Consider the following 11,730-nt stretch of genomic DNA (forward strand, 5'->3'; position numbering starts at 1 on the left):
TCAATATATTTATTATTTACCTTCTGAATTTTACTTATAATTAATAGCTATTTTCACATACATAGTTTGTAGTTTTCTCTTTAATTTATGTTATTTAAAAATATTATAATTACATGGGTACTTACTAGATATGTACATACATCTAAACTTTTAATTCTTAGTTATTCAAAATAACTAACCTGCGGCACCCCCTAGTTCATGCTCATAGTTCGAGGTCTGCTTAGTCGTAAATTCCCTGAGCTTACTAACCACCAGCTTTATATAATATGTATGTATGTACGTGAATACTATACATACATAATATGATGGTTTGATCCACGCAAATAGATACTGGGAAAACCAAAGGTGTTTACCAAACGAATATTTTCATATAAATATACATATAGGTAAATCACACACTTTTTATGCATAAAATGCCATGAAGTCTAGTTTTGGTATAAAATCCTCTATACTTTCAATTGACTTAAAAGTAAATAACCAGATATTTCGGGATTTACATTTTTCTGCTTTATTTTGATATGTAATGCTTTTAAGTTGTACATTGCGTTTTATTAACCATAAAATTTTATTATTGTTTCTGTACTCTTGCTACATGTTGCTACAGAGTATAATAGTTTTCTTCCCCTAAGGGTTGTACGTATCACCTAAAACTAATTGAGATAGATATAAGGTTATACATACAACACCGGGTGACTGTCTGTCTGTACGAAACTTGGCCCACAAAATGCCATAAATCGAAAACGAAAAATAGGTCTTAACTAAGTACTAAATTAAATAATTATTTGAGCACAGAGGATCGCAGTAAGGAGGGATATCTCTGGGCTTAACACTTTTGGAAAACAGTTGGCGTGGTCCACCTTTTCTTTGGTTTTACGCATACATATCTCTTAAACCACCTGAGCTACAATAATCAAATTCGCTCACTACAAATCTCATACGTTGAAATCGGAAGATAACCCCATCCACTGAAAAGATGTGAGAGGGATTTTGTGAGTCGTTGGCCGATTGGTCTGGCACTGGCCTATGTCAAGAATGTATACTATGACCAAAATTGTCGAAATCCAACTAAAACTGTTCAAGGCCATAGGTACCGAATATGTGCACTCCAGCATCTATGCATATTGACTTTAAACCGAAAATATCGATCAAGGTATGGGATATACAATTAAAATTCAGAGAGTCTTTTCCCGTTAATAGTATCTCTGTCTATCAAAAATAAGTTGAGTGGGGTCCAAACTTCCCTGAGCCCATATGTATATATATAAAGATTTTCGAGCTCTTATCTCAATGAAAATAAGATAGCGCACATAACATCGGGCTTAGCTCTTATATAACCAATATTTTCCAACATCCGCCTGACTTTACACCATATTGTTGGTGTTTGCATGTGAGGTAGGTTAATGAAACCTAGGGAACATTATTTTAGTATGCAGCATAATAATAGTTAATAGATAAAATCGGGTCGATACTATCCCAACTTCCATATACAATATATATCGGTCAGTCCATATGTTATTATATATAGTTTAACACTGCTTAGATTCCGATTCTCTTGTTGACGCTTTACATACATCTTAAGGTATATCCCTGGCTTCGATTCTTGAAAGTTGCAAGAGCATAAAATGTTCGGTTGCATCCAAACTTAGCCATTCCTTACTTGTTTTTATTTTCATTTTTATTTATTACTACTATAAAATAAAAATCCCCAAAAAAATGTTTCATCATTCGCTATTTCATAATACATTATTACTACTATAAAATAAAAATCCCCAAAAAAATGTTTCATCACTCGCTATTTCATAATACATTCTCTGTCCTACTCATGCTGCGCAGAGAGCGATAAAAGAAGAGAGCAAAAACATGAAAAAGACCGTGCAATTGTTTACGTACTATGGTTGTTGTTGCTAACAATTGTACAATGTAATGATGACAATTAACAAATTTTGGGTAGTATTGAGAGGCATAACTTATCGGAATTATGTTAAACTTTAAGTTTTTGGCTGTTTCAGGGGTTAAACGTCAGTTGATTGAATACATTAGCTAAATTTTGTTTTGGATAACAATAATAGGGGAAATACCTCAGTTTTTGCCCAAATTTTCAATTGAGGAAGTGTAGTTGTTGTTTTATTGGTGAGATGTACTATTATTATTATTTCCTTATGCGTTTTTATCATTAGCACTAAAATTGAGGCCAGTTGGTTCGCTAAAATATTTTCCTAGTAAGTTGAAGGTTGGCAATGTGATAAGACGCTTCACTTTTGACTATACAAACAAGTATATTATACTATATATAAACATAGTACATATGTACTTTGAAGAAGTTTCATATCTTCAAGTTACTTATGCATTGTGATTATATTATTTAAGCAATTATCTACCTCAATGAATGGCTAATAATAATAAACATCAGATTGCGTCAGGCAACGTCATCAATGTAGCGAACTCTCAAACTTTCATATTAATTGTAAACTAAGCTTTCGTCTCATTTAATGATGTCACGATCCATGTTATCTACTATATCTCTTTTATTTTTGTTGAGATGAACATTTTCCATGACTTGAGTAACTCTTCAAATATAACTCAATTTTTTTACATCAATGATATAATAAGTATCGACTCATTGCAAAATATTAAAATTTGTATACGTTTCTTATCTTATTGTGGTAAATATATATATGGTATATGTATATAAGTATACCATGTACAATATACTTGTACATTGCCCTCTTGACAACTTCTGATACATCACTAATTCGTGACTGAATAAATTTATTGTTTTAAATTGTCGCCCATATATTATATTTATATTTAAACAGACATAATCAATATTACTTGAAGTAAATGTAAATATTTTCTTACAAAATCAGTTACAGTTAATTTTTGCATTGCGGGAACAATGCGGTTACAATGGAACAAAGCAAACAGCTGTTTTTGTTTACAATTCGTGCACGAGTGTCATTATTTTTTGACAGCTCAAGACTATGTGAACTTCGTATGTTAAGTTTGCCACGAAGTTTTTAACATTCAAAAGGAAATGTAACCTTGTCGGAAAACTGTAGTAGACCGCTCAAAAACGCGATAAAAGCCCTTATTTAAGATCTTTTCCCTTATTTAAGTAAGCTTATTTCGACTTGAAGGCTGTTTTTATCAAACAAAGCGGCTAGACAGAACCAGTCAAATGCTTTTTGTTGAATGCAAACCTTTATCTGGTTACGTTTTCCGATTCATTTATGCACAGGTTTCCTGTAAGAAATTCATCTGTGAAGGGTATTATAGTTTCGGTGCTGCCGAGGTTAACGTTTTTTCTTGTTTTTGAAATAAAATGACTTAACGATAAGTAATTGAGTTGCTTGAACTATAAGTACTTGTTCATCATTCCTTTCCACTATTTTGTTGAATATTTACCCTACAAAGCATGTTTTTTTTTAGAGAAATATTTTTTAAGATAAAGAAAAATGATTGAAAAGTCCAATATATTGGCTTTATAAGATTTTTTAGATAGTAGTGATAGACACAGTACAAAATGTTCCCGTGTCAGTGCCCGTAGTCTCGAGAATATTGTTGTCACTGAGGCATCAATTGATGAAGACCCAAGTCAGTCTCCCCTCCCACACGTCGTTCTCAAGCGTTGTACATCTCTGCTGTGGCGATTTTTTCGAAAAGATCTAACCTCACATCCTTTTACGATCAAATTGGCATAAGAACTAAAGCCGCTTGACCACCATCAATCGTCGTATGTTCGTTAATTGGGCTGAGCAAAAACTTGAAAATGACCCGGATTTTCATCGAAAAATCATCTTCAGCGATGTGGCTCGTTTCTGGCTGAATGGCTTCGTCAATAAGCAAAATATGCGTTACTGGTTGGGTAACAATTCAAAAGTGCTCCATGAGTCACCATTGCATCCCGAAAAAATACGATTTGGTGCGATTTATGAGCCAACAGCGTTCTTCCGTGATGATCAAGACCGACACGTTACTGTATTTGGGAATTGCTACCGCTCAACCAAATATTTTTGGGCTGAATTATGATGTGGACTTGGGCAATATGTGGTTCCAACAGGACAAGGACACAAGCCACACAACGTATGTGACAATCGATTTATTGAAAACCAAATTTGGTGAACGTGTTATCTCACGAAATGGCCTCGTTCATGCGCTTTGACCCCGTTACACTCTTTACTGTCAAGCCTATGGTTTATGCCAATCGAACGTGAAATTACAGCAGTATCCCCCGATTTATGCTTGAAAAGCACCGAAAATTGGGTTCAGCGTCTGGACTTCTGCAAGCGTGCTCGTGGTAGCCATGCAAAAGAAATGGAGTACCGTACATAATGGCATCGAGTGTACTTTCACAGAAATAAAGAATTTCGTTGATAACACAAACCGTTTTTATTAAAAAAAAAAAAAAAAAATTTGTATCGCTCTTTTTGGAAATCTCGTTACTTTTTTGTTAAATTGGCATGTATATATGGACTCAGCCCGGTATGTGTATGTTTCGCTCAATTTACTCTCTACATTGCCCTTCTTTATTTGCTCCAACGAATGTGCAATAAAAATAAACACTACTGATTACTCATTTCGTACTGATCGCATTCAAATAGATAGTGGGTACTTGTACACACAAAATAAGATATTACGGCTTTTAGTACTGTGGTAACCTTGTCGAGTGTAAGTCTGAAATTTCTTGAGCGAACTTTTTAACACAAATTAGTATATATTGCATTATATACGACGTTTTGTTGTTTGCGCTGGTTGAAGAAAATATATTCCTTAATGTTTTATGTATTTGTTTATTGTCGGAATTCGTTGTTGTTTATAAACAATCTGCCACAGGTGATATTTGAATGACCCCACTTCCTGTCAGCAAGTTACACTGACTTAAAGCCAGAATGTTTGTGAGAGCGTTAGCGTGTGAGAAAGTCTTAATAAATCAAAAAATAATAACAACAACAAAGCGTACACAACACTCGGCTTTAAATCGCGGTTTTCCCGTTTTATTTGTTTATTTCGTTTTATGTGTGTTTAATAATAAATATTTGTTATTTGTTTCTCTATGCACCTATTCGTATTCATAGCTACATTTACTCATATAAATTTGTTGAAATATAGAAATTATTTAGTTTCAATAGAGCATTGAAAAAGTGAAGTATTCAATTGAACATTTTGCTGAGAAAATATTAGAAACGAAGTCTTTTAACGCAGTTCGAACAGCAAAGATGACGTCATTACGGTGTATGTATTTGTTTGCATAGCTTTCTTTTAAACAAATAAACAATATAAGGCAAATAAGTGAAATGTATGCCAAAAATTTGCAATGTGCAGTTTTCAAAACGAATACTGAGTGATTATAAAAGTTTTGAAGCACGTACATATGTGGAGGTCGCTTTTGAGTGTTGAGCGTGTAAAATATTTTTTAAAATTTGATTTTTAACGGAGTGGCGAATATTAATGACTTTGAGGCGTATATCCATATGGCAGTGTTATAATTGGCTGAAATTGTTGAATATTAGTAATTCTGAAGAAAGAGTCATAATTGTTTGACATTGTTATCGTGTTTGTTTTCTTTCAACTTGGCTTGCGGTGCAAGCACTTTTTTATGATACTAGGCGGTTGAAAAAATTAGTCAGCAGCTTTGTGTCACAGCTTTTACTTTTAATTTTTTTGTAAATTTTTTGCTATTATAATATATATAATTTTTTTTTTAAATTCCGACAGTCACCTCTGCTTTGTGTTGTACGATATTTGCATTTATGTGGAAATATTTGTTGTGTTAAAAGATATATTCCAAACTTTGTTATAATTAAATTCTTATAATTTCATAAAACTTAGAAAAAAAAAACACGCAGTTTATATCGCGTGCCAATTTGAATTTGAATTTCAAAGTAAACAAAAGAACTAGTGAATCACATTGGCTGTTATCGATTTTCGATAATTGTTTGTTATACTACTATACTATACATGTGTAACAAAAATTGGCAAAAACAAGAAAAAGCGTTTAATTCGCCTACACCGTAGCTTTAATACTCTATACAGTTACATTTTTTTATATTATAGAAAATAAAGAGGTAAAAAGTACATTTATCTTGCTTTTGATCGATCAATTTGTATGGCAGCTATATGTTATAGTGGTTCGATCTAAACTATTTGTTCGGATAATAATGCATTGACTTGCAAAATTATTTATGCAGAATTTTGTGAAGATATCTTGTCAAATAAAAAAGCTGTCCATACAAGGACTGTATTTTGACCGGTCAGTTTGTATGGCAGCTATATGCTACAGTTATCCGATCTCAAAAATTTGTTCGGATATTACACGGTTGGCTTTAATAATAATCTATACGAAATGTCGTGAATATAGCTCATCAAATAAAAAAGTTTTGCATATATTTGACTTTGATTGGTCATTTTGTATGCCACCTATACGCTTTAGTGGACCAATATCGGCAGTTTCGACAAATGAGCTGATCCTTGAGCAGAAAAAAACATGTGCAAAATTTTAGACCGATAGCTCAAAAACTGTGGGTCTTGTTCACATATATACGAATAGAGGGACGGCCTTGGCTAAAAAGAGATGGTTATATGGTCCCCGAAGTTTCCAGCTGGCTATTGTAATATTCGTGAAAGTACTCAAGCTCAATAGATTCCCTACAGGGTATAATAACTGTAATGATGCATAATAAGAATTTTTTCAATGCTATTTATGACGATTAGTTCCAAATCAGTTGATTTTACTGTTGCTCGTTGCAATTCAATCAATTCGTTCAGTGAGTTCCAATGTGTGAGTGTTGATATGCGTCATGCTTTATCAGCAAATATTTTTAATTAACGCTTTGGAATTAATAATAAATAATTTTTATTTTATTATATTTTTTTTTTAATATTAATTTTTTAACTACATATATACTGTCTCTTATACACATCTAGATGTGTATAAGAGACAGATGTATATAGAGATATACAAAAACAAGTACCAAAATAGGTGTGACCTAAAGTAAACAATACAAACTTGCAGAAAGAAATGTTTTACTAGAAAACTATTTGAAATTCAAAAAAAAAAAAAAATAAATAAATAAAATAAAATAAAATGAAAAATCGTAGACCTTTAAAATTTAGTTCAGAATGCGCTTAATAAGTATTACTGCGAAGGTATCGAAGAAATTTATGTATTTTCAAATGAAACATTTTATTTTTCCCCAGCCTCTTTTCTAGTCATACAAACACTCATCGCTGCAATCTTAATCAACATGGCAACAGCCGGCACCATCGCACCTTCGTTAGCGGCCAGTCGCAATCTCTTCGCCGCGGATATTTTCCAAGCATTAGCGCAGACGCGTGCACAGCAAAATGTCGTCTTTTCACCAGCGTCCGTACAGAGTTGCTTGGCTTTAGCCTTCCTGGGCGCTGAAGGCGAAACGGCACAGCAACTGCGTAGCGGCTTGCGCTTGCCTGCCGTGTTGGATAAACCGAGCATTGCGGCAGATTATGCGGCATTCCTGCAAAAGAATTTCCATAAAAGCGCGAATGCAGCGGAGGATACACCCAAATTGCGTATGGCTAATCGTGTCTACGTTAATGAGTCGCTGGAATTGTCGGCAAAGTTCAATGAGCTTGCCAAAATTAGTTTTGAGTCCGAAGCGGTGCCAACAAAGTTCGCCGACGCGTCGAATGCGGTACAAACGATTAATACGTGGGTAGAGCATGAAACTGAGGGCAAAATCATGAATTTATTACAACCAGATGCTGTGAATGCCGAGACTAGCGCCATCTTGGTGAATGCGATTTACTTTAAAGCCAAGTGGCTGCATCCTTTCAGTGCGTTCTCGACTTCGGATCATGAGTTCCGGATGAGCGACGGACAAACGTCAACGGTGCCGATGATGTACGGTGATGAGCGTGTGAAATATGGCGAGTTAGCGGATTTGGATGCGAAAGCTATCGAGTTGCCCTACAAAAATTCGGATTTGTCAATGCTGGTGCTTTTGCCCAATAAAGTTGATGGTTTAGCGGCGTTGGAGCAAAAATTGACGAATGCTGATCTAAATTTGGTTGTCGAACGTATGCGTGGCGCTGATGTAGATATAATTTTGCCAAAGTTTCGCATTGAATTCGAAGTGGATCTGAAGCAACCGCTGCAGCAGGTTAGTAGTGTATTCATTGTATGATGAATTTGTATAATATTTGTGTATATTTTATTTACAGCTAGGTATGGTAAATATGTTCAGCGGGTCAGCTGATTTTAGCAGCCTTTTTGCGTCAGGTCCGCAACAAAGAGTGGATGATGTCAAACATAAAGCATTCCTAGATGTGAATGAGGCTGGCTCCGAGGCGGCCGCGGCCACATGTGAGTAGTTTGTTTTGCTCGGCTGATTTTGTATTATGTTTTTGTAATAATAAATTTATTTTTATTGCAGTTATGAAAATCGTGCCAATGAGCCTGAATTTGAGTCAAAAAGTATTCAAAGCGGATCATCCATTTGTGTTTGCGATACGAAATAAGGAGGCCGTCTACTTTGTAGGGCATGTAGCGAGATTGTAAAGCAACAGAATGTGTTGAGTGAAGATTTTTAAAAAAATTTCGAATATATTTGTAAAAAACTTATTAATTTAATAAAAAAATATATTCACTAACGGAATGACTCATATTGCGCCCAAGTTGTATTTGTAAGAAGGTTAGGTTAGGTTGTCGAATTGTTACAAAATTTATGAATCTCCTTTGGACATATTTGTGAAAACTTCTTAGAGTGCTACACTTCATACATCGACGTATTGTCGATCGAGGAATTTTTCTTTTCGCATTTTTGGATAGCTACTTAATTAATTAATTTTTTTTTTCAAGAAAGTTGACTTGATTATTAAAAGTAAATCTATTCGTCATTAGCTACAAAAATTTTGGAAAAAAACAAAAATCGCAAGATAAGATTAATACTTAATCAAATTGGTAGTTTTCTTCCATATACGTATTTCCTCCGATAACAAAAACATAAAACAAACATTAAATATTTTCATTAAAGTAATCAATTACTCTTATCGCCGATAGTTCAGTTTGTATGGTAGCTACATATATAATACAATGTCGGTGATACCGACAAATGGTAAGGGCATATACAGATAGACATGGCCATGGTATGTATGTACATATTCATATATCTGTATTTAATATAATGTACGACATTTCTTTCTGCATGTTACAAACTCATAATTATTTTTTCAAAATTAAAATAACACTAAATTTGGTGACTAATGCAACTCTTCTTTTAACAGCCAAGTGTTTACCCACTATTATATATTTTTAAAGATAATTGTTCAACTATCCCAAAAACATATAGCTTAATTAATTTTTAACGACTCTAAATGTTATTATTGTTGTTGGCTACAGCCTTGTTGGTAAATACACGTTATACACGGAAAAGTGACATCAAAAAGCGGAGTTCCAGCATTACAACATATTGTGAAATATCCGAAAATATTTCAAATATACATTATTTTTTAAATAAAATTTTAAATAATTATTTTTACTACAATTTTTTTTAAGAAATAAAAAAATTCTTGGAATGCGAAATCAAAACATTATCGACAACATCAGTTTACACCTAAAATGACGCATACTTTCATTGTTTTTGTTATTGATTACCAAATTTTTCCTACGCGTGTATTTTTCAAAGCATATATAAATGTACTAAGAGCGCTCGCAGATTTGCTTGTATGTGTAATATTATATTTTGTCAAAAAAGTCTTGCGGTATTTTCGCTAGTTGGCGCTGAGAGCGCGTAGTTCTAGTTTTATTCGACGCATCGGGTCATGCTATATCTTTTTGGAAAGCTGATTTCATGCGCTAACACGTGTTTGATTGATTGTCGTTTCTTTTAAGTCGTTCGTGAGTTATGGCGTCGCAAACATGGAGCAAAATAAAGAGAAAATACGGCATATTTTACAGTACTACTACGATAAAGGCAAAAATGTATCTCAAGCCGCCAATAAAATTTGTGCAGTTTATGGACCCGATACAGTTTCCATTTCCACCGTACAACGATGGTTTCAACGTTTTCATTCTGGTGTAGAGGTGGTCGAAGATGCGCCACGCTCCGGAAGGCCGGTCATCGAAAATTGCGATAAAATCGCTGCGTTGGTCGAAAGAGGCCGGCATGGTAGCAGCCGCAGCATCGGTCAAGAGCTGGGCATGAGTCATCAAGTCAGTAATTTTATGAGTAATTTTCATGAACAATTGAAAATTCAATAAAAATACCGCAAGACTTTTTTGACAACCTAATATATTAAATGAACGTATAAATGTTACAGTTAAAACAGGTTTTTAGACATAACGCGGTTTTCCTAGTTAGAACTAGTTGTCTCATCGAGCTGTAGTTAAAACTGAAATTAGATAAAATAATTACAAATTTTTATATACTTATATACGTTTTATACTATCCTTCTCCTTCTGCGTCGGCGGCCTTCGGCTGCGCTCTAAAAAAATAACCCTGCTCGAGCGAATACCCGGGGTGACCGAAGTACTCTCGCGTAGTACTAAAAAAATAACCCTGGCCGAGCCGACCCGGGGTGACCGAAGTACTTCCGCATTCTACTCCTTTCTGCGCTGTTCCTCCACAGTTGTCGAATCAAGTGATGCCTCGCGACCAATCACAACAAATGAACTCTAACATTTGGAACAGTTTTAACTGCCTCGCTGTGGAAAAACGTGTTCTAACTAGGAACGCGTTCTAACTAGTTTTGTCTAAAAACTAGTTTTAACTGTAACATATATATACATATGTGTATTTTTGTAAATACTTTTCAATCACAATATATTTCTCTTTGAGCATTCCTTTGCTCACGACAAAAACACTTTCACTGCCATTTGCTGATTTTTGACACAAATTTAGTACTATTTTTCAGCCGATATTTCTAGCAATACACACACTGATCACTAACACCTCAATTGTACACAGTTTCTATTATTTCGCAATTTTTAATCTTCAACAATTCTTTATTTACTTACCAAAATTGCAATTGTTTCCACGTCTGCTGAGGGGACTCCACAGGGCTAGCAAATTCTTTGCGTCGACTATTTTACGTCCAATAAATGACATCAACATTTGTTGACTGAATTTTTCCTGACTTGTTGGAGTATTTATGTGTGCCGGCTAAGAATGACGGCACTACGCTTTGTCGGTATGCACGGAGCGAAAGCAAAAATAAAAAATAATTACCCGCTTAAAGAGCGCAAGTAAACATATGAGCTCTCTTTTGTACGTCCGTTTTAATGCAACGCTGAAAGATTTAATTAGTACAGACACACTGGTTAAATCTAAAGTGTCACCCTGTGGAATATTTTTAAGTGGGGACAAGAACCGTTGCCAAGAGTGATTGAACGGAGGCGGATACGTAAAAGACAATAATTAACGTTAAATTTGTACGTTAGAATAGTTAGTTAAGCTCTTCAATATTCATTAAATAATATTTTTTATTAATTTTCAATCAAATTTGAAATATTTTAATTTAATATTTGGCCACAAGAGTTATTAAAAAATTATCGATAATATAATAATAATAATATTAATCAATAAAGTTTTTTAATCTTTCACTTTTTAATTAATAACATTATATTAAAAAATCACAAATAACAAGTAAGGAAGGGCTAARTTCGGATGTCACCGAAAATTTTATATTCTCGCATGATAAAGTGATAATCGAGATTTCAGGCGTGGTTGTGAACCGATTTCACCCATATTTGGT

The 11,730-nt window shown here is 34.1% G+C and overlaps 2 protein-coding genes across 9 annotated transcripts in view; one reads left to right on the plus strand and one right to left on the minus strand.

Annotated features, from left to right (window-relative positions):
- The window catches only part of LOC108968746 (serine protease inhibitor 42Dd-like), a 16,876-nt gene extending 8,248 nt beyond the window's left edge, over positions 1-8,628 (plus strand). The window contains exons 1-4 of one of the 2 annotated variants that reach the window (XM_018932965.1): positions 5,105-5,232; positions 7,198-8,138; positions 8,200-8,341; positions 8,412-8,628. In XM_018932965.1, the coding sequence (XP_018788510.1) occupies positions 5,217-5,232; positions 7,198-8,138; positions 8,200-8,341; positions 8,412-8,536 (1,224 nt within the window). In that variant the 5' untranslated portion in view covers positions 5,105-5,216 and the 3' untranslated portion in view covers positions 8,537-8,628. Of the gene's footprint in view, positions 1-5,104; positions 5,233-7,197; positions 8,139-8,199; positions 8,342-8,411 lie in introns of those variants that run through there. The other variant, XM_018932964.1, reaches the window with a different exon arrangement.
- The window catches only part of LOC108968745 (serine protease inhibitor 42Dd-like), a 32,008-nt gene extending 20,847 nt beyond the window's left edge, over positions 1-11,161 (minus strand). For 5 of the 7 annotated variants that reach the window (XM_018932962.1, XM_018932958.1, XM_018932957.1 and 2 more), the window contains exon 1: positions 10,994-11,160. In XM_018932962.1, the coding sequence (XP_018788507.1) occupies positions 10,994-11,090 (97 nt within the window). In that variant the 5' untranslated portion in view covers positions 11,091-11,160. Of the gene's footprint in view, positions 1-10,993 lie in introns of all 7 variants that reach the window. The other 2 variants (XM_018932956.1, XM_018932955.1) reach the window with 2 other exon arrangements.
- Between the last annotated feature and the right edge of the window lie 569 nt (positions 11,162-11,730).

Source organism: Bactrocera latifrons, unplaced genomic scaffold (genome assembly GCF_001853355.1).
Source record: "Bactrocera latifrons isolate USDA-ARS-PBARC rearing strain unplaced genomic scaffold, ASM185335v1 scaffold_228, whole genome shotgun sequence".
NCBI classification, from domain to species: domain Eukaryota; kingdom Metazoa; phylum Arthropoda; class Insecta; order Diptera; family Tephritidae; genus Bactrocera; species Bactrocera latifrons.